This window comes from Aspergillus foveolatus (assembly GCF_047715535.1).
Source record: "Aspergillus foveolatus strain CBS 279.81 unplaced genomic scaffold BDW70scaffold_60, whole genome shotgun sequence".
Classification (NCBI taxonomy): Eukaryota; Fungi; Ascomycota; class Eurotiomycetes; order Eurotiales; family Aspergillaceae; genus Aspergillus; species Aspergillus foveolatus.
Window position 1 is genome coordinate 50,911 of NW_027396124.1, and position 25,817 is coordinate 76,727.

The 25,817-nt window shown below is 50.1% G+C and overlaps 10 protein-coding genes across 10 annotated transcripts; 7 read left to right on the forward strand and 3 right to left on the reverse strand.

Moving 5' to 3' along the window:
- Positions 1-27: 27 nt before the first annotated feature.
- Positions 28-1,261, forward strand: BDW70DRAFT_170855 (SMP-30/gluconolactonase/LRE family protein; the record flags this gene model as incomplete). Its single annotated transcript, XM_073743041.1, has 2 exons — positions 28-779; positions 838-1,261. 2 exons carry the CDS (start codon positions 28-30, stop codon positions 1,145-1,147), a joined length of 1,062 nt encoding a protein of 353 aa, XP_073592816.1. The 3' UTR covers positions 1,148-1,261.
- Positions 1,262-4,097: 2,836 nt separating this feature from the next.
- On the forward strand, positions 4,098-4,952 carry BDW70DRAFT_170857 (type 1 glutamine amidotransferase; the record flags this gene model as incomplete). Its single annotated transcript, XM_073743042.1, has 1 exon — positions 4,098-4,952. One exon carries the CDS (start codon positions 4,098-4,100, stop codon positions 4,950-4,952), a length of 855 nt encoding a protein of 284 aa, XP_073592817.1.
- A 1,424-nt stretch (positions 4,953-6,376) lies between these two features.
- On the reverse strand, positions 6,377-6,979 carry BDW70DRAFT_142468 (uncharacterized protein). Its single transcript, XM_073737928.1, has 2 exons — positions 6,885-6,979; positions 6,377-6,828 (listed from the first exon to the last, which is right to left on the reverse strand). The coding sequence occupies exons 1-2, from the start codon at positions 6,932-6,934 to the stop codon at positions 6,555-6,557; spliced, it is 324 nt and encodes a 107-aa protein (XP_073592818.1). The 5' UTR covers positions 6,935-6,979; the 3' UTR covers positions 6,377-6,554.
- A 385-nt stretch (positions 6,980-7,364) lies between these two features.
- BDW70DRAFT_162996 (uncharacterized protein) lies at positions 7,365-7,795 on the reverse strand (the record flags this gene model as incomplete). Its single annotated transcript, XM_073741230.1, has 2 exons — positions 7,365-7,644; positions 7,731-7,795. The coding sequence occupies 2 exons, from the start codon at positions 7,793-7,795 to the stop codon at positions 7,365-7,367; spliced, it is 345 nt and encodes a 114-aa protein (XP_073592819.1).
- Positions 7,796-8,383: 588 nt separating this feature from the next.
- BDW70DRAFT_142469 (uncharacterized protein) lies at positions 8,384-10,308 on the reverse strand. The gene is made up of 2 exons (XM_073737929.1): positions 10,172-10,308; positions 8,384-10,121 (listed from the first exon to the last, which is right to left on the reverse strand). Exons 1-2 carry the CDS (start codon positions 10,252-10,254, stop codon positions 8,402-8,404), a joined length of 1,803 nt encoding a protein of 600 aa, XP_073592820.1. The 5' UTR covers positions 10,255-10,308; the 3' UTR covers positions 8,384-8,401.
- A 2,448-nt stretch (positions 10,309-12,756) lies between these two features.
- BDW70DRAFT_142471 (sugar porter family MFS transporter) lies at positions 12,757-15,167 on the forward strand. The gene is made up of 6 exons (XM_073737930.1): positions 12,757-13,049; positions 13,097-13,563; positions 13,630-13,991; positions 14,040-14,189; positions 14,238-14,542; positions 14,610-15,167. The coding sequence occupies exons 1-6, from the start codon at positions 12,970-12,972 to the stop codon at positions 14,902-14,904; spliced, it is 1,659 nt and encodes a 552-aa protein (XP_073592821.1). The 5' UTR covers positions 12,757-12,969; the 3' UTR covers positions 14,905-15,167.
- Positions 15,168-15,678: 511 nt separating this feature from the next.
- BDW70DRAFT_142472 (uncharacterized protein) lies at positions 15,679-16,181 on the forward strand. The gene has a single exon (XM_073737931.1). It carries the CDS (start codon positions 15,708-15,710, stop codon positions 16,017-16,019), a length of 312 nt encoding a protein of 103 aa, XP_073592822.1. The 5' UTR covers positions 15,679-15,707; the 3' UTR covers positions 16,020-16,181.
- A 4,918-nt stretch (positions 16,182-21,099) lies between these two features.
- On the forward strand, positions 21,100-22,639 carry BDW70DRAFT_152851 (uncharacterized protein; the record flags this gene model as incomplete). The annotated part of the gene is made up of 4 exons (XM_073739522.1): positions 21,100-21,646; positions 21,718-21,835; positions 21,905-22,471; positions 22,597-22,639. 4 exons carry the CDS (start codon positions 21,100-21,102, stop codon positions 22,637-22,639), a joined length of 1,275 nt encoding a protein of 424 aa, XP_073592823.1.
- Positions 22,640-23,026: 387 nt separating this feature from the next.
- Positions 23,027-24,127, forward strand: BDW70DRAFT_152852 (uncharacterized protein; the record flags this gene model as incomplete). The annotated part of the gene is made up of 3 exons (XM_073739523.1): positions 23,027-23,059; positions 23,132-23,984; positions 24,078-24,127. 3 exons carry the CDS (start codon positions 23,027-23,029, stop codon positions 24,125-24,127), a joined length of 936 nt encoding a protein of 311 aa, XP_073592824.1.
- A 931-nt stretch (positions 24,128-25,058) lies between these two features.
- BDW70DRAFT_163000 (lysozyme) lies at positions 25,059-25,764 on the forward strand (the record flags this gene model as incomplete). The annotated part of the gene is made up of 2 exons (XM_073741231.1): positions 25,059-25,193; positions 25,249-25,764. 2 exons carry the CDS (start codon positions 25,059-25,061, stop codon positions 25,762-25,764), a joined length of 651 nt encoding a protein of 216 aa, XP_073592825.1.
- Positions 25,765-25,817: the final 53 nt, after the last annotated feature.

Genomic DNA, 25,817 nt, shown 5'->3' on the forward strand with positions numbered 1-25,817 from the left:
GAACCGCGAGTCCCAGTGCCTGGCACGATGCTCTTCAAGAACGCCTCCTTCCTGTTTCCCTTAGTTCTGCCCCTTGGTGCCCTGGCGTCTTCAGGCCCCGGAAACGGCACCTCGGGCTTCAAGACCTTTCAACCGGGCTTCAAGGCCATTCTCGGCGAGCACCCGAAACTTGAACTTCTCCATGAAAATAGGACATATCCCTTCGCCCATGAAGCTCCAGTCTACATCCCGGACACAGGCGACCTCTTCATAGTCGGCAACTACCAGACCCCAACAGGTGGCCAAGCGATCCAAATCTCCCGCATGGTTCCCCAGAAGAATGGCAGCTACGTGCGCGAGATCATCCACCCCGACATTCCCATGGCCAACGGGGCTATCAACTACAGGGGCGGTATTCTCTTCTGTGACCAGGGCACAAAAGAGCGTCCTTCCTCTCTGATCTTCATGAACGCAACTGCCCCCTACGAGACGAAAGTCCTGCTCGACAGCTTCTACGGCCGTCACTTTAACAGTCTCAACGACCTCGACGTGCACTCCGACGGCAGTATCTGGTTCACGGACCCTACATACGGCTACGACCAGGGCTTTAGCATGAAGCCGGACCTGCCAAACCAGGTCTACCGATTCGATCCCGAAACCGGCGATGTGCGCGTTGTGGCTGACCAGATTGGCCAACCGAATGGCATTGCTTTCTCACCGGACGAGAGTATAGTCTATGTAACCGATACCGATGCTGTTTGGGGAAACGGCGATAATGACTCCACCAGGCCGGCGACTATGTATGTCTCCTTTTCTATCATTTTTCTCTGTATGACAGGAAGGTACTAATAGCTGCAGCTACGCTTTTGACGTCAAATACTACTCCGGTTCTCCTTTCCTTGTGAACCGCCGTGTCTTTGCGTACACCGATAACGGTATCCCGGACGGTGTCAAGACGGACACCGAGGGCAACGTGTATGCCGGGTGCGGCGACGGAGTCCATGTCTGGTCTCCTGCCGGTGTGCTGCTGGGCAAGATCCAGCTTCCTGACACCTCGGCTAACCTGGCGTTTGCCAAACCTGGCGAGATGTTTGCGCTGAATGAGTACCGGCTCTGGAAGGTTACTCTGAGCCAACATGTCCAGGGGACTATTCTCAATGAACTTTGAATGACTTGTGATATGATTGATGCGATATGGATTTAGATAATACATGTATATAATTAGTTATTTGTAGATAGGCCGTTGCTTTAACAAGCGGCGATATATGAATGAACATCATACCAAATCCACTACGTCGAGGGTTAAAAAGTGGTTCAATAGACGTGAAAAGCAGAGCAAATCACCCCGACCAAGGTTTCTGTCTCTGCCAATCAAGGACAAACCGCACTCCGGAAGATCGGCTTAAGAAAAACATTCTCACATAGCCAAAGCAGCCGTATAGATCCTTTGCCATTGTCGTCACAACATCATCCCTTATAGTTATCATTTTTACCCTGTGCATCCTCTCAGTTCAACTGATCCTGAAGGACCCACAATAATCCACCCCCGGGGAGAACAGGACATAGTACTCCGTGATATCCCAATGCCGACCAAGTGTATAGTAAACACCGCGCCCAGAGAATTCAGCCAAGCGCCCACAACTGCTAGTGGTCAGCGAATGCTACTAAAGAGCCTTTTTGGTTGCCGGGATACCGCTTTTCCCATGAGGGTTGAGCTGCCCTCAGGAGTCAGTTAGTAGGGAGGACGGGTACGCTGGGGATGCCGCAGGGGCGGCCCAGCGTTAGTTCAAACAGTACCAAAAAATTGGCGAAGGGCTAGTGTAGGCATAGCGAGTCTTGTTAATCATACTGTTGGACTGATGTTTGCTCATCTCATATTGACGCATATAATTGGAAATAAAAATAGATTTTTCGAGCGCACCTCAAACGCAAAAACAATGACATACCATCCTGGCCAAGAGATCCCGGCTACACATACAGCGCCGCGCTGCGTCAGCGAACCGCCAGTGTCCCGGTTCGATTGGTCGAGAGGAGCTCGGGGTGTTGAAGTCGTCGGGTCACGAGCGGCCTGCATGTTGAAGACAATATTGAGACGTTCACGAAAGACCCGACTGACCCATGCCGGATGCTGTGGTATTCTACATTACCAATAGTGTAGGTTCCCAGGAGGAAGATCTGGAGACAGAACCTACTATTATGATCTTACTCAGCGGGTATGTCAAAGTAATCGTCCTTGATGAGGTCCCAGAGCTTTTATTCCTTACGTTTGGGGTCTCATTCTGGTTTGGGTGCCACTCCCCAGCTGGGTGTCTCGTGGCTTCACTGAAGAGTCAGACGGCCCTGAGACGCACGATGGGGATGTCCGTCTCAAATTCACCATATTCCCCTACTTTGATCGTCAGGACGTACTCCCTATAGTAGTGTCTCGTCAGCACAATTTTTATCATTCAGTTTCCACAAGGGCCCACTCAAGTTCATCTCCGACTAGCCGAACATGCACATGGCCGACATGGACTTCAAAATGTTTGACGGCTAAGAAATATGCGAGACCTCTGAGTTGAAACCGAGCTCCTACCTGTGCATAGAACACATCGACCTGCTGCTGAAAGCCCTGAAGCTGGCAAATACTTCAATGCTAACACCCCAGGCCGCAAGATCTCGACTAACTCTGAAGCTCGTCGCTCTCTTGACCTCCAACACCCGATGTTGAACCGTTGTAATACGGAGATATTGCGCATACCCAACCGCTGGAAGTTCTTCTAGAGTTTGGGCATAAATGCGATGACTAGACACGTACTCATCGCACTCGCGTATCGCTGCAATCCTCCCATGCAACCTTCACATACCGCGGATATGGGGTTTAGGCCTCAGGAAGAATTAGGCGCCTTCACAACGACGCACTGCTGAACGAATGTTCTGCATCTTTTATCAGACCTGCTGAATCTGATCGGATCCCTCGCATCTAGGTACTCGAGAACAAAACTAGCGCAGTCCCCCAGTGAGCGCGGATAGTTCCTTGAGAGGGCGCAATATATTCTCTTCCTCATCAAAACATCCAAAGTTCCAAATACATCCAAACATCCAAATATATCCTAACAAGAAGAAATGAATGTAACAGAACATATTTATTCTAGGTTTGAACTTTATTATACAACAGATAATTCTCTTCTGGAGAGGATGTTGTCGTGCCACTTGACTTTTGAGACTTCATAGTATAATTCTTCTCACATTTGTACTTACTATACAACATAGCTGAAGAGTGTTATGTGGTCCGCAGCCTTTGATCGCCATTTGTTCCCAACATCTCATACCGAGAAACTCATTGGCAGCGTCGGGTCAGTGGCAAGATGTCATCCCCAGCCCAACACAGCAGATTTAGTCAACTCGTATGCGATATGCCTCACTACGCCCCATAAAATAAATCATAGAGCGATAAGAGCCCAGCCACTCGAAAGATTCAGCCGCGCCGAGTCACGGAGAGACGATGTCACTTGCCTCTAGATAAGCCATCACTCGACTCGAGGGAAAGGTATATGACAGGTGAGACCCAACTCAAAGAGGATACACTCGTTTATTGCAAAGTGATAAAATACACATACAGAAGCAGGAACAAGCCTGTGTCACTTTTGCAGCGGTTGGTTGTGTCTCATAATACTTGAGGTTTAAAGCCCCAAGCCTATTGATATGCCGGCGCCTGGCAAGCTAACTAACTGCTCGGTAGTTTTATAACAGCCCTTAATCGAGAGGGGTAGATCATAAAAAAGGTTAAAACAATTTCTAGAATATATTTTTGTAGCTGTTAACGTGGAGTAGCAGATCATGGCGCGTCAACTCTTCCGTTGAATAACAGCCCTTGGCAGTACAGTACTGCAACAAACTCGACAAAAATATGTCTGCCTGGAAAGCTCACCCGCATCACAATAGGGCTGAAGACAGGCTAGTGAGATGGATGACGGACCCTGGCCATTCCAGGGTTCTCAGGTGTCGAACCGTCTCCACTAAATATGGACCCTCAACTCTGGGCTTACGTCAAGGCCGCCAGCATTGCATCTTTTGAAAACGGCCAGTCGCTGATTCCTACCACTATACAGACCAAACCAGAAAAAAAATAGCACAGAATGGACCAGACGTACAAACCCACGCCTTCGGCACCAATTATCCGCCTCATGGTCCTCGAGACCGACAAGCCCCATCCAGACACATACTCTGAGCGCGGCACCTTCGGCAAGATCGTTCACGAGCATTTTGCTACCGCCGGACGCGCCCACAAGCCACCGGTAGGAGTTGAGACAGATCAGGTCTTCGTTGTATCCGAGCAAGGCGGCCGGATTCCAAGCCTCAAAGAGCTTGACGGCTTCGACGGGCTGCTCATAACAGGGAGCCTGTACGACGCTCACGGTGACAACGAGTGGATCCTGCAGTTGCTGGAACTTCTCAAAACTCTCTGGATCAAACGAGCAGATTTTCGCTTTCTGGGCGTCTGCTTCGGCCACCAGCTCCTTGCCCGTCTGTTGGGAGGTTCGATTGGGCCGGCGCCGTCTCAGGACTGGGAGCTCGGACACTGTCGCATCGCGCTCACGCCTGTTGGGCAGCGTCTCTTCCGCACGCGCGGGGATGATAACCACGTCTACCTGCACCAGATGCACCAGGATCAAGTAAAGATCGCGCCAACTGCAGCGTCTGCGGGACCGGACATGCTGCCGCAGGATACAGAGATTGCAGTCTGGGGCCACACTGACCATACGCCTGTTCAGGGGCTCTATATTCCAAACCGCCTATTCACCACACAGGCGCATCTCGCATTTGACGAGGATATGGTCAAGCGGCAGATCCAGATTCGGGTGGAGAAGGGCGCGATCTCTGACCTCGAACATGCGGATCGCGCTGCTGAGACGGCTGATTTGGAGCATGATGGAGTTGAAGTTGCAAAGGCTATACTCAGGTTATTTATTGATGATGAGGAGGGACGGTGAAGGGATGTATACGTGAAAGGAAGTGTTAGCGAAAGGGCAGGAAGAAAATTCTTGATACTCTTTACAACAATATATCAAACCGTATTACAATAATACAACTCATTCCCGATGGCTCACCAGCACCACAAACAGTGCATTACCAGCTGAAGAGCAAGGATAAATCCCGCAGTTATATCATAGATCTAACCTATGCAAAGCTTCACTTTTTACCAGCATTCAAGCAAGATATCTCTTAATCGAGATTAACAAATAATCACAATTAATACTCATATTCAAACATCATACGGCGAACGCTTACTGTTTTCCTTCCTATGGCATGAAACAGGTATTCTACATGGTAGAATCCCGCCCCTTCAAAACTTACCAAATTCTTCAGTGTCCTCAATCCTAGAAATCTGAACCCCAATCCGGAACCCGTCTTTCAATCTCTGCCGTACCTGTCATGACAACCAACTATGTCAGGATGGCTGTATGTGTCTTGTTTTAGAGGCATACATGAAAGCGGACTGCGGAGAATAAGCATAGTCCTACTCATCCCGCTGATGACCCTCTTGCTAAATGATCATATCCTTGTCAATCACCGTATCCTTTTTACTTCCCATTAACTCGCGTGGCAATTGATTATGCTACAAGACAAGCATATGCCCTTTTCTGCAGAGACAGCAGTGCTCACAAGCACCTGCCCGATGGGAGGAGGGGAACTTACTGAACGCCTTTGCGCAAAGCATTGTCCACCAGATTGCTCAGGGAGCCGGAAGAAGCGGCATGTAACATTAACCCAGAAAGCTGAAGATTCCATGACAACCCCCTTGCTCACGAATTCCCTCAACTCCACAATCCTAGTCTCTAACCCCGCGAGCCTGGACAAGTCCATGGCAGAAGCACCCTGAAGACGTGCAAGGAGCCAAGTATGTACATTTAACATTCCACCATAAACTTTTTGACATTTCGAATCGTTGTTATCACATGGCCTGTCGCCCGTTTCTCGAAAAATACCTAGAGCATGCCCTGACAGAGTCTGCAGCAAACACCACTTAGGCAAATGAGGATACGGGAAACTCTCATTCCGTGAACCAGCATCTAGAGAACTTTGGAACCTGCGATGCTAGCGCAAAAACCGTTGACATCCAGCCGTCAAGGGGTTGGCTTTTCTTATATGCAGTTTCAAGGGTAGAGTATAGTCGGTGATTGGTGGCGGCGTTAGTCGCACTGACTGTACGATGCTTAGTGGGTGGTGCCGGGACAGCGTCCAACAGCATATACTCAATTCTCTTCAGTGTTACGTGGTTGGCGGATCAATCAGATTGAGCCAAATTACAACTAAGCTCTATGTAATCTTTAGGAGCCCAGAAACTGGAACCATCACGGAAAAGGATTCAATTGCGAATGATACCCAGCCAGATGACCACAATTATACATCCGGGCCTAGAACCACCCGTTGTCGTCAGTGTGGCTGAATCTATGGCTGTTTGTTTGTTTGCCCCTGTGCGCTTCGTCTGTTTCACTAACTACCGGTTGGAATAAAAATGAACATGAACATATTGGTATCGCTAATATTGTTCATAAGCTCAACTTGCATACAGCATAACCGTGAGAAACTGGCTATCGCTTCCCACCTGCTCTTCTAAACTCCTCTAAGTCTGCATCCCTCCAGGTCTCTTCAAGACCCTCGCCGTCCTTGAGCGATGGAGGGCTAAGCCGCGCATTTTTGTTAGATTGTGTGTCTGCGGGGTTCCCTTCAGCGGAGGCTCTCTTGTGATCGCGATCATCCATGTTCTTATGGCGAGCCGCTGGGCCACGCTCAACCTCATCCAGGTGTGCTCTTCTGTCAAGCGCGTACCCGTCTTTCTGAGACTCGAAGGTGTCCCAAGCGGGGCTAGGTAATTGCATGTGGTTAGTCAAAGAACTCTGCAAGCTGGAATTAGTGCATACAAGCCGTATGAGCCTTCTTTCGTCTCCTCTGCCGGGTTGTGGGTGGACATGGCAAGTGCTTTGGAGTCAGGTCTGATCGATTATCTGGGATTCTGTAGGTGAGCCGCACTTAGGGGCCGGTCCGATCCTGGGTGCGTGGGGTTGTATTTAGCATTCCTGAGTGGCAACAGCAGATGTTGACGTCAGCGGAACGCAAAAAGCACGGTTTCTATTATGAGACCCATCCCACATAATTCTTGGATAATGATGCGGGCAGGGAAGAAAATGTTCTAGAATATATCCAGTATTGCCTAGTTCTTATTGCCAATAATGGTGGAGTACACTACCTACTTGTACTAGCCCCCCGGCATTCGGATAGCTTGGGTTCATCCAAGTTGTAAGGCCATCGTTCGGCGAACCTGGGTGTGTCGCCTCAAGAACGAAAATAGTCATATAGTACAAGATGTCTATAATTATAACTTAGGAAGAACAATTCAAGGGCTATCCTTGATTCTCATTCCGCCCAAGCTCCAGCGCTTTCGGATTAATGGTCTGGTTTCCAGTTGTGCCTCCTTCGACCTGCTCATCCAAGTATGAACCAAATGCAGGGCTCGCGTCCATTGCAGCATCTGCCTCGGCCATCAAATCGCCCTCGTCCTCCTCCAGATCAGGCCCTTGATACCTTGAGCCCTGTTCTGCCCTCGTTGTCATGGCGGTATCCGGGACAGATGTATTGTACCAGCCTCCATCACTCTGGAAAGCCGCATTGGCCTCGTCGAAGCTGAAACAATTAAAAGATGGATTCGCCAGTCAGTCTGAGCCAAGTACTTGTGGTATGGTGGTTTTTATTGCTAAGCGATCACATACAAACGTTTATCAGCACTCAGGGAGCCGGGAGATTCTGTGCTAGTAACTGGATTTCGGTTTGACATTTTTTGTGAGTTTAATTCGATAGCTGTTGCTTTACGGTATCTGCCCTGAAGGCAGACGACCGAGTTCATTTATCATTTATTATTATAGTGACTGACGCAGAAAATACGTAACCGCGAAGACCGTCAAGACTGGTTCGCATAGTTATTAGTGTAGCTTGGCGGCTAGCGAGTGACTTTACTGAGAGTATCTGCACTTATATGAAGCATTTTTTTTCTTGAATATGCTCCTGACTCCAGGGCGGTAACAGAAGCAACTACTTGCCATATATACCGTAAGTATATACCGTACGTTCCAACAGCGGAGTGTTTGTGGCTTGACAGTCACCTTTTGCAGGCCCCCTCTATAGCAAAACTTGGACAGTGTACGGCAGCAAGGGCAAATGATTATAATGATAATAATAATAACTATAACTCACCAGTTAAGCGGTCAGAACTAGGGTATTTTTTACTATAAAAATAATCGGCTCTGCTCGCAGTTATTGTGGCCAACTGCGAGGTCTTTGGCCGATTTTACACTTCATATTTCAATGTCCCCTCGTCGAGATGACAAGGTATTGGACGGTGGTCATGGTTTCTAACAGCAAGACAGCTGCTTTGATGCGTATATCAACTGACGTTAATGATAATCGGAATAACCTCATGAACAACCCTCCAAACACCAGTTACGGGGTCGATTATATTCCGGGAGTACTGCAGAAACGGCTGATTAGGACTCACATTCCACTTTGCGACGTCTTCCTCATCTGTCCCAGGAGGAATCCCGTCTCGCGGAAGAAAGATTCCGTATGGTTTTATCCGTGCTTCTTCGGGTATTATCAGGTTGGCTGGGGTCGGAGGTGGACTTGAAGAGCTCGATGCTGATCTGCTTGTGCTGTTTATTGAGACCCTGCCGCTGTTAAATGGGCTGCCGAGGGAAATCACAGAAGGACTCTGAGCGATTGCTTTCGGGGCGGTAGTAGCGGCACCCGCGGCCATGTCCACATCTACATCCATAGACACAGCCATAGACCTAGCAAACGTCTCCTCAACATCCACAACTACCTGGGCAAAATTAACCCCAAAAGTCCTCGCATAAAAGCCCTGCACTTGCGGCGCCCGCTTTAGCAGCGTTATTGCTGCCCGTCTCGTCAAGGGCTCTGCACATCTCAGAACAGCAAACCAGAGCGGAAATCCGACACCAATGTCGAATGTGAAGGGTGGCTGAGTCCCGTCTGGGCGGTTTGATGCATCGAGTGCGATGCGCGATTGCTCGACTATTGTTTGAAAATTTGGCAGGCAGGTATCTGTTGTAGTCTTGAAGCGGGAGACGCAAGTGGTTATTATAATGTAGAGCATTTCGTGGTGGGTATAGAGGAGGGAGATTGTGTTGGTTTGCTGGGGTGACAGCGGCGTTCCTTGATGACGTAGAGCAGTGGTGAGGGCTGTAAATGCTTCATGCCAGGTCCGCAATCTCGACAATATTGCCATCTGCTGCGAGATCATATGGTCGGGGACATTATACTCATTTGTGGTATCGTGGTGCCTTTCGCACGCTTCCTGGAATAACTGTATCTCAGCCATGAGAACAAATATAGCCTCGCGGGCGGCCTTGAGCGAGGGAAAGGCGGCGAAATCTGGCAACAAGAGCCGATCTGTACCTCGCAACAAAACATTGACTGCTGCCTTGGACTCGGAATTGGCTAGTACGCTCAGACGCGCGAAGATCGGGACGATCGTCTCCTCCAGCAATGAACCCTTGGTCGCTGGAACGATACCGCTGGCTATTTGTTCGCGAAGCGCCAGAACCAGCTGCGTTCCCTGGAAGTATAGCCTGAGTGCCTCCTGCGTGCCACCCTGCAGTGCCTCGATGCAGATAAACAAGACACAACTAATCAAGCCCACGAAGACGTCTGCGCCGCCGCGCTCGATCTGCTGCCGAACAGCAGAGACAGAACGCGAGTACCACCCTAACGCATCTCGGTACTTGTGAACAGGGTTGGAGGGCTTATAGCTCTCGAATAACGAGCTAATAGAGATAATGGCGTCCCAGACGGCTGGCTCGCTATGGCATATACGGGGGACGATAGTACTCCAGAATTCGGCGTCCAGACCGCCGAGGATTGGTGCGGCATGTTGGGAGTAGTACGCAAATGCGCGGCGCTCTCGCCATGCCCTCGTTGAAGTTGGTGATGGAGATCGTGCCAACGTGGTCGCGATGGCGCTAGTGGTTGCGGACGATGCGGATGAAAATGTCCCGTATGTTGTGCCCACGTACTCGCAGTGCCGGCCTGTGTTAGTGCAGCGGAGGCACACCGGTTTCTCTTCTCCGCATTTGACTCGTCGGGCTCTAGATACAGTCAGTTCTTCACCTCCCTTGGTTATTGAGGTAAGACGCACTTGCACGTTTTGCACCCCCGCCTGGACTTCAGCGGCCCGTACCCGACGGGGCTTCTCGCGCTCGCGGGGGCTTTAATCGTCATGCCGATCGATGTTTTGTGAGTGTCATCCCAGGTCCTGACGGTAACGGAGCTAGAGACATATGAATGTGGCTTGACGGTGACTGATGGAGAATTCAAGCTGGTGTATGATTCAGGGGCGCTGATCGGGATCGGTGAAGCTTAGCCTGTTTTGTCATCCTCAGGCACCAATATTTTTTTCGAATTCTGCTATTGTGGCAGGGCAGGGTCACTGACTGGCAACGGCCAGACTCCCTACTCATTTGTCCTGCGCATCAATCCTATTTTACTAAGATGGCCCCATTGAGTCCTCGATCCGCCACGTGGCCCAAGGATTTTGTTGTACTCACATGCACCGAGTTAGCTAGGGCGCAGAATCTGCAAGGATAGCTCATCGCGCTGCATATCAGTGGTTCACATCCAATACATCCATCATTGACCTTGTTCACTTAGAGGTATAATGGATCAGGACTCAGCAATCTTGGGATGATGTTATTCGCGAGGGTTACGCTTCTTGAAGACGAGACGATGTATCAGCGTCCTTCTGAAGGGGAATGTAGAATCTACGTATCAATGGACTGTGGAGGTTCGCCATTCCCTTGCATTATCTACGATTGAAGTAAGCGAATCAGTAGAGCTGATGCAAGCACTATTTCCGATATACACTCAGTCTATGAATTGAAGAAGTCGTTGGAGGAACGCGACTTTGACGTTTGTCCCGTCAGAGAATCATGGTACACCATGACGGCATAACGGCATAACGCATAACGGCTTCTGAATGGTACAGAAAAAAGGAACAGACGACTAAACTACAGTGGCAGGCGCTGAGGTCCACATATCCGCTAGATAAAGAATGGACATTTTAGCTGATCTGGTTTCATTTGACGGCGCTCATTTGGTGCATAGATGCAGGTGCAGGAAGTATAGGGGGAGTATGTTCAGCCAACCGAACATGATTATCGATACTGTTATGTGTAACAGCCGTAGTCCATCAAACCTCTCCCTTAAGTCACTACATTAGGAGCAGGTCAAGAATCCACATCCTGCCGCGAAAGACTAATCAATCAATGGTACAGCTTAACCAGCCAGAGGTCTTTTGTCGGGGTTGCTGGTTACTGTACCCTGTTGGCCGCTAGGTACTTCCGAAATCTTTCGGCAACTCTCGCCATCCGCCGGGTTCTCAGAGCCTCATGGTTTGCGTTCATGCATGCCTCGAGGTCATGAGAGTCTATGCTTGAAGATATACATGCGGCCTTGCCAGTCACTAGGGCTATTGATCTACAACTGTGGGAGCTCACTTGCTTGCGGGAATTCCACCAGTCTTCCTCTTTGAACCTAGTCATGACAGTCATTTATCACGGCTTTTAATGCCCTTTGCCTTGATCAAAGTCTTACTTATAGACTTAATTTATGTTTGTTTCTTTTTTCACTTATTATTATTTTTTATTCATTTTTTATTGCGGCAGGAATACAAGGTCGGTCCTCCCTCTGGTTCGGAGTGACGTGGGATTTGTATCGACCTCTACCAGGAAGGCAACAGGTCCTCGGCGCCTATGCAGTTCAGCTCAACGACCGTCTAGGCTGTGTCGCGGTCTCTTCAGCACCGTAGTGCGGCCGTCCGTGATCGGTGTCAACCTCACAATGCAAAACCCAGAGCCTCAACCGTGCCATTTGCCGAGTGTCACTATCAAGTCGGCAGCTTCCACTAGCCCGGCCTCGATCCAGTCTGGAGAATTTCCGGCTCATCCCGATGCTCGGATGGCTTTGAGTAAGATGCACGATGGGGGAACCTACTCCAATCGCCTCGAGCCCTTGGCGCCAACCTTAGGGCTTGGCGTTGACTCACAGATCCAGGCGGCGACGCCGTGCTCAGTCCCGAGCACTTTCCTTTGTCTCAGCCCTGGCCGATCATGTAGCAACAGTCACGAAAACGACCGTTTCAGCGGTTGGCCATCTTTGGGAAGCTCGATGATAGCGGCGGCATGTACCTGAGCCGCGAAGACGGCAGGATGGTGGCCAGTGTGTGGCATAAGTAATCCTCTGGTTTTTTTTTCCGAACATGGCCCAATCCGTACTGGCCAGATCTCAGCCACGGCGTACTTGGCCCGCAGCCACCGTTGTCACTGGCTCGAAGGAAATACTTTTGACGTACGCCGGGGACATGACTGGGTCCCGCGGGGGTTGGCGCCTGCCCCGGCATCTGGTAACGTTAGTAGCCTGCGGCTATAGCCAACGCAAGAGGTCAGCACGGCACGCCATCCGTCGTTTGCGAAGGTTCCATTGGTAGGATGTCTTACTCGACATGGGGGGACAAATACTTTTGCTCCTGCGCCCGACCAAGTCGTGTAACCAACCAAGGCAAAAGGCGTAACAAGCCTCCCAAAGGAACTCATGCCCCGGCTCGTCTGGATAAATGCAACAGCGATATCTGTTAGCTCGCTCCTCTGGTGGGCCGCCAAGGGCGGTTCTTGACCTCTCGGCCTTGAGTGTCTTTGTTAGCGATTATTAGGTCTCAACTCCAGTGGCAGAGAGGCCGCCAAGGGAACGTGGCCCCCATCCCCGCTAGGCCACCCCCGGTCTCTTGGCCTCCCCCAGGTTGTGCTCTCGCTCGGATTGCCCTTTCTGTCCTTCCGGGAGCTTTAATCCTGAGCTATATATGCGCCTGGTCGCCAAAATTCTGTGAGGTGTTCCTCAAGCTCTTTCTCAATGTTGACCGTCGTTTGAACGTCAAGCGTCGCCATGTTCGGAAAGAAGTACTTCGGCTTTAGGGGCAGGTCCCTCAACCTGGCCATCAGCTCGCTGGGTAGTCTTGATTTCTTGTCGGTCTTTGTATACCTTGCTATGCGACTGTGACTAATGGCGACAGGCTTTTCGGTTATGACCAAGGTGTCACAGGCGGTCTCCTCGAGCTGCCATCCTTCTACAAGTACTTCCCGGAAATCACTGCAGACATGTGCCCGGACGACGAAAACCTCAGCTCCTGCAGGTCGCAGCGCAGCACCAATCAGGGCATCGCTGTCGCCGCATACAACCTCGGCTGCTTTCTCGGAGCTATCTTGACCGTGTTCATCGGTAACGCAATCGGCCGTCGCAGGACCATTTTCTGCGGCTGCGTGACCATGACTACTGGCGCCATCTTGCAATGCACTGCTTACAGCCTCCCTCACTGGATCGTTGGACGAATCGTGACCGGAATCGGTAACGGCATGAATACCAGTACGGTTCCAACCTGGCAGTCAGAGTCTGCGAAAGCACACGATCGTGGTAAACTGGTGATGATCGAGGGTATGTTAATCACTGGCGGAATTTGCCTCAGCTACTGGATCAATTATGGTACGTCGCTTTTCTTTCTGGTCTGTTTTGTACTGGCGCGCAGTAATCACTGACGCTCCCTTGCAGGCTTCGCCTTCCTTCCCGACCATGAGGTCTCATGGCGCTTCCCAATCGCCTTTCAGATCATTTTCGCCGTGACCATCTTCATCTCAATCATGAACCTCCCCGAGTCCCCTCGTTGGCTGGTCATGAAAGGTCGCGACGACGAAGCGGTTGAGATTCTTGAACTCCTGAACGAGAAGTCGCGCGACGACCCTTACATCCAGAATGAACTGCTGTCAATTAAGGAAACCGTGATGGAAATGAACAAGGGATCGTTCCGCAGCCTGTTCAAGATGAGCGAGTACCGTGAATTCCACCGTGTCGCGCTCGCCTACGTCAATCAGATGTTCCAGCAGATTTCCGGTATCAACCTCATCACTTACTATGTGAGCTCATGTTCTGCCTCGAAGCGCGTTCTTTGCTGATCTGCTTAGGCTCCCAATATCTACACGGACATTGGTCTCGGTGGCGGTAACACCGCGAAGCTCATGGCCGCGGCCAACGGCACCGAGTACCTCCTCGCCGCGTTCATTCCCATCTTCATTATCGAGAAAGTCGGCCGTCGCCCGCTGATGCTCTTCGGCGTACGTTCCCTCCCTATTCACTTCTTTGCTAGAATCTGACAAAGCCAGGCTGCTGGAATGTCTATCTCTATGGCCATTCTCGCGGGCACACACTACCGCCGCGAAACCTATGACGACACCAAGGCCGGTGTGGCCCAGGCAGTCTTCCTCTTCGTTTTCAACACCTTCTTCGCCATCGGTTGGCTCGGTATGACCTGGCTGTATCCCGCCGAGATCGTCCCGCTCCGTATCCGTGCGCCTACCAATGCGCTCTCGACTTCGGCGAACTGGATCTTCAATTTCATGGTGGTCATGATCACCCCTGTTGCGTTTGAGAACATCAAACATAACACGTACACAATCTTTGCGGTCATGTGAGTTTGTCCTCTTCTCTGGACCGGCTGGCTCTTGTGCCAGGGCACATGCTAACATCATATGCAGCAACGCTTTTATGTTCCCCGTCGTCTACTTCTGCTTCCCCGAGACCCGTTACCGCTCGCTCGAAGAGATGGACGCAATCTTCAAAAAGTCGGACGGGGTCTGGAGCGCTGTGCAGCATTCTATCAAGGAGCCGTACCGCTACGATAAGCACGGTCAGCTTAAGCCTGAGTACCTCGAGGAGGCGATCAGGCGGGAGAGTGTGCGTCACTCTCATGTTGTGGAGGGCAAGTTCGAGAGTGAGGACAGCACCAACGAGAGTCAGGAGGCGAAGGGGACGGAGATGAGACTGGAGTAAATCATCAAAGTAATGGGGAGTGCCGAGACAACCGGGGGTGATTTGAGGATGGTAGGATTTATACCCGTCGTGCGAGGTTTTGTTCAACCTACACGATATCGATTTGTTTACGATTTGGTGGATTAGATGGATCGCCCTATAATGTATTACGCTGTTGATAACTGCAGCAAAGCTCTAGAAGGGGTTATTCCAATTATTAGATGCCTAGTTCGTATGAGCTCTCAGTTGATCTCTGCGCCTGCACTCCACCAAGTATCTTCTCTCGTTTTCACTAGCAATGGCATCTCAGTATACGTGTTGGTTTACTGCATATCATCCCCCCTTTAAGAGAACAAGTCCTGCAGCACCACAGCTCCCCTGCGCCTGACAGCCAGTGACACGCATTTAATCTCCGAGCCACGAGGACGTGGACCTGTTGATCTTAGCGGCTCTGTTGTCAATCACATCCCATCCACAATGTAAATGTGGCTCAAGTACGCAGCCATCGCCATCGCCATCTCCATCTCCAGAATATACAATTGTTACAGCCACAAGCCCAGGCGCAGAACCGGTTTTCAGACCGCACAAGATTTATTCTGACGTCACATTTAAAAAGCCCTGCCGAGAAATAGATTACGATCTCGGCCCAGTGTGCCCCGAGCTCTGAGCTTTGATCCCTCGGCATTATGTGCGGCGCACAGCGCACAGATGTTAATTTTTTTACTTTTTTTATTAAATATTACTAGCCGGCCTCTTCATCTAACGAATTCATTTACATAAATTATTCCGCAGATCGGCGGCGCAGGTAAGCACTTTGGGGGCCGATGTGGCTTTCATGGTCTGGCCTTGCCATATTTCAAGAGCTGCATGTCTACAGCTGGCCTGTGACGGGGTGCCGTCAAAGGAAAGGGAATCGGACAATTAAGGCGCACAATATTCTGCTTTCGATGCGGCAGACACCGGCGCGAATCAAAAGCCATACAGATTGGCCTGCGGGAAAGTCCGGGGTTCTGTTTGGGGGCCCCATGGCACCATCCACTCGCTCCTGGGCAATGGCATCCCACGATCTCAACCCGTCACTCTGGCACCGAGCCCTTTCCTCCTCCATCAATCCCAAACGTTACCTTCCCGGGTGACTCTCGAGACTCTGTCGGGGAATTAACCGCTTAAGACAAGGGAATACATGTGACCAACCCGGTTCTTACTTCTGTGACTGTTGAGGACTCAATCCTTCGTAATTGGCCTCTAATGAGGAAACAGGATGACCGCCCATGTACTCCATACTTAGAGCATACGCCCTACTTAAGCTCTCACCATCAGTCTGATTGGTTACTACTAAGGTTACCCCGAACTACCGGCAGGATCACACCCATGTCTGTGGCTGGCTCGGGTTTCCTTTTACAGCGAACCCGCCGAGACATCCTAGTCGCCAAGAAGGGCGGGCGATTTGGGGCGGCTTGGCGGGTTCGGGGGTGTGGAAGGGCTTCTGACTCTCTGGGCTTGCTAAGAGAAATGGGAATGTGATCAACCAGTCAGGACATCTCGATAACTGCTTGAGACTTGACGTCTTTGTTGGGTCTGTCTTCGGGTAATCGCGGGTGAATGGCTCGCGAGAGCTGCGAGGGCCATACTTTATACGTAATTATTCTTCTTGTATGGAGACTCACTTTACAAGCAGATGTGTGGTCTTAATCGAATTTGCTGTAGTTTTTGTGCTCCATTTCTCATAGTTATATAGACATGCGGCAAGCAGTGATACCTAGCGATCCAGGCGTTGCTGCGGACACTGTATACTCTGCATAGGCACAGTTGGCGTGTATCGCATTCTCATTTCTAGAGGCATGAAGTGTCATAACCAGCAATGAAAGTATAATGCTCGATGGCTGCTCCTCAGATCTGGCGTGGAAGGCTCCCTCGGTCAAGGCTACATTGCGTTACGTAGGCGTATCCTAAGAACGAGCGAGAACCGTTTGTGGCCTCAACATGTGCCTTGGTGAAAAATCTCAATGAAGTGTCTTTATGCTTCCTCGAGACTGTACTTTATGATGGGTGATGCTCGCTATTCGCATCTGCCGCCGTCGGCAACTGTTGGTCTTCGGCAGCCCGATGCCTCCGGGTTGTCATTTCCGTCATCTGGACCCTGCTGTTCGGTACCCTGACAGTGCAGGTAAAACCTATATAGACTCCTATGACCAACAACTATCTTGAGACTACTGGAGTATCACAGGCTATTTTAGCGTACACCAGGCTTGGTCAACTACACAGAGGCTTTACAAGAACATTGGTAGTTTCGTAGGGACGTTAAGGAATGAGCCAAGCGCCATCCTGGCGGCTGTTTGCCACTGGCTATTGATTCTTCGACAGTTCTCTTAGCTCAAGAAGACGAACCCGCCTCCTATAAGACTGTCATTTCAATGGCTATGGTGGAAGAGGCAAACATGAGTTCGACCGGCCTGCACATTGGAACACGAAGACGCCTAAGCGCCCAGCAACCGGTTTCATGATCTGAATCCTGCAATACTAGTCTATTGAGATACAGTGCAGAATGATGAGGACATGGATGAATAGGTCCTCAAATATTACAAAAATGGCGAGAAGGACGATTGTCACGGCGGGAACACAGTGGGGAGTTGCGCCGTGCCGGCAGAACTGGCTGCCTGATCATGCTAGAGGCAACCCACGACGTTCTACATCTAAACCAAAAAGCTATTCGTAATGTGTATATGCTGGGAATGCTGGTCCGCATGATAGTTTAGTAGTCTGCCTCCTATCCGGTGTGTACAGGACGAGGTCTGCCGTGATCTCGTTGGACCATATGGGATCTGCCTTCCCTCGTATCAGGTCCGAGTTGACGGCTGACATTGGGATAGTCGTTTCTACCACAGCCCAGGTACGACTTTGGCACGTCGTGGACAGTAAGCCGAGCCCAACCTCCAGCGGCGTTATCCAGTATGCCATGGCGAAACTCACCGTCCCAGGACAGTTCCAGCATACTATCTCGCTCAATAAGCTACCATCATGCCATCTCAAGGACGTGTCTGAGCTCAAGGGTAACCGCGTCGCGGTACGACGCCAAACCATTCAAATCATTCAGAATGCGCTCGGAAAGGTAGGACAACCCATGATTTCCGAATATCCGTAATCCCTTCGATCAGGACAAAGCTGCATCTTTTGACTCCTCTTACTGGTGTCAGAGGATAAACCCGGGCTGTTCAGCTTACCATCAAAACCCGCTGATACGTCGCCTCCGTCTTTGACAGATGAGCACTGTTTCACGTCTTTGACAGATGAGCACTGTTTCACTATGGTCAAATTTCCTCGGGGCAACTCAGCCAAAATTACTGCCTCCGAGATATTATCGCACAAGAACCAGGTGCTCTGTGTTTCTCGAATGTGCTGGAATCGTGCTGGGCTATCTTTCCTTGTTATCCGAGGATTTGGGACTTCTGCGATCCTCACCAAATGCAATCAGTGACAGGGATATGCTGCCCATGCTGCCATGCTGGCCGTAGGACTCGCCATAGAGATATTTCATTAGACAACAGCTTAACGACCGACAGTAATCTCTGGCCCGGAACCGCTAAAAACAGCTGCGGCACTTCTGGCAAGTATGAGCACGATACCGCAGTTTTGATCCCATCGCCATTCCTACAAAAACTCAGGACATCACTGTTGCAAAAAATAACATAATGCAAGGAGAATGCAGGGAACCAGAACCCCACTAGGTTCCTCGTCTCCGTAGACGATGCTGAGCTCATAGAGATCAGCAGAATCTCGAAACGGAACGATTGACCAAATGGGTGACTATTCTCCTGGGATAAACTTGAAATCTGCTATGTTCTCTGAAGAAGTGGACATCAACGACCGACGTTGCAGCAAGACTGAGATCATAGGCATTTCATGTGTGCGACAGGTGCATGTTCCCATACCAGACGTTCAAGTTCCAGTGGATGCGAAGAACATCGTCCAGCTTTTCCCGCCGCGCAACGCCAAACTGCTTTCATCATAACGCGTCGCCGAGCGCGCTTCACCGGCGATAGGTCCTCGAGATTCTTTCAAGACGGATAATCAAACCATTCATCACGATCCTTGAGATGAGCTCCGGACACATACTCATATCCGTAGAGAGACCGGCTCTCCAAATCAATTTGAAATAAGAGATCTATTCCCTTTATATTATAAAACTTATATTATAAAACTTATATGAAAAATGAATTCTCGCAAAATTTCGTTTCCGCTGAATGGATGACCTAGTCAATATCGAAGACTCGTTAGGCGTACAGCAGAAATGGCCCGTACGAGATCACAGAATAGTCCTTGACGCAGGCTCGAACAGGTCATGCTGATATGCTTGGTTTTGTCGCCTGGATATTAGCAACCAAATATGGCCATCGCCGCTATTCGTGAGCTGATTCTTCAGGCGCAATACCGGAGGCCAAAGACTTGGCCATGAAAACAAGTTCTCGCATATTACTTCATTACCGAGTACGTCTAGCTGCAACCCTATCAAGGTATGGAAAGTTTATATTTGGCAATGCCAAAACGCAAACTTCTGGCCTGACCGACAGGAACGATACCGCGTAACCGCAGGAGCCAAACTAATCTGAAAACGAATACCAATTCCTGAAGCTTCAGACAGCCCGGCTAAAGCAGAAGCTCGAGCCAGGATTTGGTCGCCATCGCATGCAGTTAAGACCGCTCAGGGCTTCGAGAGGCAGAAGCTTGCGAGGCAGAAGGCCGCGAAGGAGACTGGGTGTAATTCTGCGATCTTGAACTGTGTTGGATAGCAATTTTTCTGAGGTCTAGTCTTGCTCACAGGGGCGCTATGCTAGCGGCTTGTTACCATTCTCCCTGTAGCAAACATGCGCGAACTGAAGAGGACTTGGCTGCTCATTTTCCGTCGCTAGAAACCTAGTTCACTTTACATCTCTCGTAGCACGGTCGCTGACTGAAAACACTCTTCCAAGCTCCCAGATCACGAAGGAGAAATAAGACGCCCTCGTGAATTGTTCGAGAATAAGATACCAACCACGCGAGGCAGAGGCTGTATAAACGGGGGTGAGAAGCCGAAAAGTTTGAGAAAAGTGGCGGCTGGTCTAGAAGCTTGGGTTACTATGCACACATCTCGAGAGAGCAAGAACTACTCGGCGTTGCTAGTGACAGGATGCGTCACAAGCCGATTGTGATAGCTTTTAGAAGGGGACGTCCCTCATGAGTAGGGTAATGCAGAAAATCAGATACCACTTGTCTGAATATAATAGAGATACGACTGAAATGAAGCTTGTAAAGGTAATCCGTGCTGCGCAGCATCTTGGACAGTTGCCAACTCTATTCTTCACCACAGAACGAGATAGTCAAAGGATTACAAGCTATGCCTTGGCTTACCTGAGCAAAGGTGTGAAGCAGTATTTATCAGTCACTACACAAAAGAGAAGCATATATGACTGTCGTCGAGGTAGTTCTCGGTGCGCACGTGGCTATAAAGAAGTAATGCAGGCACTGTGATTACGGCCGAGCGGTTGACAAGCGGTGCCAGTGAGGAATTTGCCCAAATTTTGAATGTGGTCAGTGGATAGCGATGTGCATTCCAGAGTCTAGTGGAACAACAATTTCGGCAACGGTCCAAGTGCTTCACAGCTGGAATCCTAGAAATTAATCAGGACTGGTACGATTGGCGAAGCCGTCTCGTCTGCACCTATAATATCGATTTCTCTGGCGGCTAAATGGTCGATACGATATCAAGGACATATTTTATGGATAGATATCGGAGGCTCTTCTAGTTCCCAGACTCGAGTCAGCAAGTTGGTGTAAACCATGGAATCATGACTTCAAGGCTCAATTCACCCGTGGTCATCGGTCAACAAACTGGGCCCTGCAGTCGAAGACCGAAGAACTGGGTTTGCTAGTCTGTAGGAAACCTTCCTCCAAGCGGCAGTACCCCCGCATATTTTCACTGTAAGTGGCAAGACAGACGATTATCACAACAGAAACTTCCGAGATAGAGTTTGTTTCCTAGAAACCCCGTATGCACTGTGAGCTTGTGATTGCTACCTGTCGAACCTTAATCTCCGTATTTCCAAATGTTTAGTGAAGTCTGGAGGCCTATATTGTTCACCTTCCCCAGTCCCTTGACTCGCTCCTCATTCTTCGTGCCGTCAGAGTCGATGCCATGTAACGAGGCTTCCCCCTACCGCTTCACGGTGTAGAGTCCGGACGATGCCCGAGTCAGAGCCGGGGCATGTCGTCGACCACGGCTGGGTCCTCTACGCCGCCTCCTGGCCGCTATTTGGCATCTGCTTCCTGATCATCTCCCTCCGTCTCTGGGTTCGCGCGCACATGGTCCGCTCCCTTGGCTGGGACGACGCGTTCATGATCCTCGCGTTTCTCTGTGCAGCAATCAACACCGTACTCGTCACAATTAGCGTCCAATATGGCACCGGCCGGCACGCCTCCGACCTCACTGAATACCAACAGACCCAGTCGATAAAATACCAAATTCTCTCGGCCGGATTCCATGTTATGAGCACGAACTGGGGCAAAGTTTCTGTGGCACTATTTTTAATACGGATTATCTCAGAGGTCAAGAATCATAAGATGGGAATGTTTGCACTCATTATGGTCATGACCCTGATCAATACCGGTGCCGTCATAACAATCTTTTCCCAATGCCAGCCGACTGCGGCGATCTGGGATCACAGCCTTGCTAGGCCACACGCTTGCTGGCCCCCAGAAACGCAGAAGAAGTATTCTTTTTTTCAGGCTGGTAAGTGTCTCTGTCTACGTTTGCACCACCAACTGTCGGGACGCTAACATTTTACATTTTTGCATGTGTAGCTGCATCAGCGCTTACCGACCTTATCCTCGCGATATACCCCCTCTTCACAATCAAAGATCTCCAAATGCCAACTAAAGTCAAACTCGGTCTTGGATTTGTCCTATCGCTCGGCCTCGTGTTCGTTTTCAACCTCCCTCCCTTTCCAGGTTCCGTTCTTGGGCAACAGTCCTAACAGGTGGATTATAGTGCAATGGTTGCCGCGATCATTAAAGCAACGCACCTACCCGACATGACCTCCTACGAAGACTACACCTGGGACACCATAAATCTCACAATCTGGGTCTCACTCGAACAGTACCTCATCATCCTAGCCGCGTGCATCCCAGCCCTGACGCCCCTGTTCAACATCATCGTCCGCCGCGCCTCCAACAGATCAAAATCTAAATCTAAATCATCGCCGCATGAACTTCTCAAGGGTGATAGCGGTACAGCACAAAGCTTATCACGCAAGAATAAACACAGCAGCCGAAGCAGAGGCCGTAGCGAAGACCTCGCAGTGACACTCAACTCCAACGGCTCACAGCACCAGCAGTACAACCCCTTTGCAAGAGTGGGAAGAGAGTACGTCGAGTATCCGCTTACCTGGACGACAACGACGATGCACACTGCGACGGATTTGTACCATCCTGCGGATGGGAGTGACATTGAAACACCGATTTCGGGATTTCATGAAGAGCCTGAAATGCCGACGGGGATTCTGCGCACGACGGACTTTCGTCTCGAGGCTGTTTCGAACACTAGGAATTCCGCTGTGTAAGACATACCAAAGGTTGCCCTGGGCTATGATGATTATGATAATGTAATGAAATGAAATCGAAATTCCTTGTTGTCCCAGGTTTTCCAATTAAATTGCGTCTCATTGTGCTGAAACATGGTAGCAAGCGGTGGTACATTGCTAAACTTGTCTATATGGATAATTAAAACTGCAGAAAAAGGAATCCTTTTGAACTGGCCGCCGGATTGGTTTGATGCTCCTTCAGTCACTCTATGACAGCCCAACGCAGGATGCACGCTAATAACGGATCGGTTGATCGCATAACCGAGAACTATCCTGGGATCCGTCTGCATCCGCGATCACGAGCTCGAATCAGAGAGACTTGTGCCGAATTTAAAGGTTGTGTTGTTGGCTGATATCAGCCAGAACGGCCGCGCCAGTTGCAGATGTCAGCCAATTTCCGCGCTCGTGCTGACGAAATCCGCGAAATTTACACCATATATAGGCGGTTATTAGTCCTGCATTCAGAATTTACAGATTTATCCATCAGCACATTCAACACCAAAGCATCCTTGACCTAGATTCGAGGCGAAATGACCATCTTCCGAAGAGTCGCCCTCCTTGGGGTAATCTCCTTCCAAGACGGCAATACGATTATACAACTAAACAAATGAGCATATACTGACTCTACGAGAAAGGCTCTCTTGGGACCGTCCTCCTTGACAAAACTTCTCAATGCCAATTTCACTGTGACTGTCCTCATTCGCTCGGTGTCCTCAGTATCTTCGCTTCCGCCCGGTGCGGACCTCAAGCAAGTCGACTACAGCTCCACTGAGAGCCTCAAAACCGCGTTGGCCGGCCACGATATCGTTATCTCAACTCTCTCGCCATCTGCTATACCGCTTCAGAAGCCGGCAATAGACGCAGCCATCGCCGTCGGCGTGAAACGGTTCATTCCCGCTGAATACGGCGCTATGTCGTCTGACCCAGTGGGGACGAAGTTACCCTTCCATAAAGATGCCATGGAGACTCCTGAATATCTTCAACAGACTGCAGCGGCCGGACTCGTCGAGTACACGGTTTTTGAAGTTGGAGTGTTTACGGAGTTGCTTTTTACCACTACGCTTGTCGTTGATCTCGACCATAGGGAAGTGAGACTCTATGGCGGCGGTATTCATCCTTTCAGTACTAGTCGGCTGGAGACTGTGGCGACGGCGGTTGTTGCGTCTTTACATAAACCGGACGATACGAGAAATTGGGTTATACGGGTGCATGATGCCGTTCTCACTCAGAGAGAGCTCCTTGATATGGCGAAAGGCTGGACGCCTGCGTTGGAATGGAAGGAAGCATATGTAGATGCTCAGGCTGAGGTGGAAAAGAGTCTGAAGCAGCTAGAGAAGGAGTTCACTCCTGCGCTTGTGCCTGGGGTGTTTGCGGCGGCGTTCATGAGTGGGAGGTATGGGGCCGAGTATAAGGAGGTAGATAATGAGCTCTTGGGGTTGGGATTTATGGGTAAGAGTGAGATTGACGAGTTGGAAAGAAATTCACGAAGTAGTAGCAGTGAAATTGATGAGGTGGTATCCATGAGACTTTGTTGTGATCAGTAGTACCATTTGCGAACTATACTACAAGCTTTGCCCGTAGTCAAAGTCCTTGTTGCATCATTCGAAAAGACGAACTCGAAAGAACGGTAGTATAATAGTTCCAAAAGGCGTATATTCGGTGCAAGTCAACCTTAAGACTTCAAACGATGCCTTGAAACCGGCTATTTTGATAGGAGCTCACCTCAGTGCGCCATCCATGACCTTGCAGTTTCTAATTATGGTCATACATATTACAGCAACTCAATGAATTCATTCCACAGCTGTTCATTACCTCTTCGCGTAGTGTTCTGCGAGATTCTTCGTGTTTGCTGCCGAAAATAAACAAACACGAGCATGGATTGACCTGATGCCTCCTTGTGACTTCAGGAGCGGTCAGTTGATAAGGCCGGTCCTCGTACTCTGACGCAAAAGCTTAATTTGAATGCCATCATTCGTTGTATATCCAGCCTGAATCTTCGCTGAATTGCATAATACATGTTGCAACCAGCTGTAACGAGCTCGTGTTTGTGGGGTCCAGCCTGTTTGATATAGGGCGGCCCCGGCCGATCAAGCACTGAATACGAGAGCCCACCAGTGGGATCGTCGGCTTCTATTCTGGGATACTATGCACAACACAACTATGAGTTGAAGAGAAAATGTTATGCACAAATCCGATTTGGAAGTGCCCTTGCAGCTTATCTTTCAGGGATGTAACCTAAGTATGGCACGTTATTCAAACAAGGGAGTGTCCTCATAGGCTGTCCTTGATCTAATCGCGGTCCAGGATCCAAATATAATCATGATCGACAGGGATCGTCGTGAAGATTGGAGTTTCGAGTTTCATCGTTGAGTTTCGGCCGCTCTACGTTGCTTCAGTCTTCGCTTTCGCTTAGAGACTACGGATTCGGAACTCCGAGGCTGAGGATAGATTGACTACCTTCAGGTATAAGAAGGCCCTCAAACCCGCAGAATTCACAAAAGATCAAACACCAGAAAACACCAAACTCACACCCTTCTCATATCGCCGCAAAGCAAAAGCAAGATGAAGTTCATCTCCGTTCTCGCTCTCCCCGGCCTGGCCTACGCCGCTGTCCAAGGCTTCGATATCTCCCACTATCAGGAAACTGTCGACTACCAGGGCGCCTACGACTCTGGAGCGCGCTTCGTCATGATCAAGGTCTTTTCCCTATTACCCAGGACCCCTAGGTTGTTTAGTTGACTAACGAAGCCAGGCTACCGAGGGAACAAGCTACACTGATCCCAAGTTCAGCACGCACTACTCGGGCGCCACCTCCGCAGGTCTAATCCGCGGCGGATACCACTTCGCGCAACCGGGCTCGTCCTCCGGAGCCGACCAGGCATCTTACTTCATCGAGCACGGTGGTGGATGGACCGGCGACGGACAAACGCTCCCTGGCATGCTGGACCTCGAAGCCGGCTGCTACGGCCTTTCAACTTCGGCCATGTCCTCCTGGATCAAGGATTTCGGAGAGACCTACAAGGCCGCCACGGGCCGGTACCCCATGATTTACACAACTACTAGCTGGTGGCAGGAGTGCACGGGCAATGACAGCGGTTTCGGCGAGTACCCGCTTGTTGTGGCGCGCTGGGGAAGCAGCGTTGGTACTCTGCCAGCGAGCTGGAGTACTCATTCCTTCTGGCAGAATGCTGACACTTATGAGTTTGGCGGGGACTCGGAGATCTGGAATGGCAGTGAGGACAGCTTGAAGACATTTGCTTCAAAATGAGGAATCTCTACAGAAGTGGATAAATACTTGTCAAATTAGTTTTAGTATAGCAC

Bases quoted from the DNA above. Each gene is read 5' to 3' on its own strand.
- BDW70DRAFT_142468 (XM_073737928.1), bottom strand. From the start codon at position 6,934: ATGTCCACCCACAACCCGGCAGAGGAGACGAAAGAAGGCTCATACGGC. The intron at 6,829-6,884 runs GTATGCACTAAT...GCAATTACCTAG, and splicing joins AAAGAAGGCTCATACGGCTT to CCCCGCTTGGGACACCTTCG.
- BDW70DRAFT_142469 (XM_073737929.1), bottom strand. From the start codon at position 10,254: ATGACGATTAAAGCCCCCGCGAGCGCGAGAAGCCCCGTCGGGTACGGG. The intron at 10,122-10,171 runs GTGCGTCTTACC...GACTGTATCTAG, and splicing joins CGGGGGTGCAAAACGTGCAA to AGCCCGACGAGTCAAATGCG.
- BDW70DRAFT_142471 (XM_073737930.1), top strand. From the start codon at position 12,970: ATGTTCGGAAAGAAGTACTTCGGCTTTAGGGGCAGGTCCCTCAACCTG. The intron at 13,050-13,096 runs GTCGGTCTTTGT...TAATGGCGACAG, and splicing joins CTGGGTAGTCTTGATTTCTT to GCTTTTCGGTTATGACCAAG. The intron at 14,190-14,237 runs GTACGTTCCCTC...TGACAAAGCCAG, and splicing joins GCCCGCTGATGCTCTTCGGC to GCTGCTGGAATGTCTATCTC.
- BDW70DRAFT_142472 (XM_073737931.1), top strand. From the start codon at position 15,708: ATGTGGCTTTCATGGTCTGGCCTTGCCATATTTCAAGAGCTGCATGTC.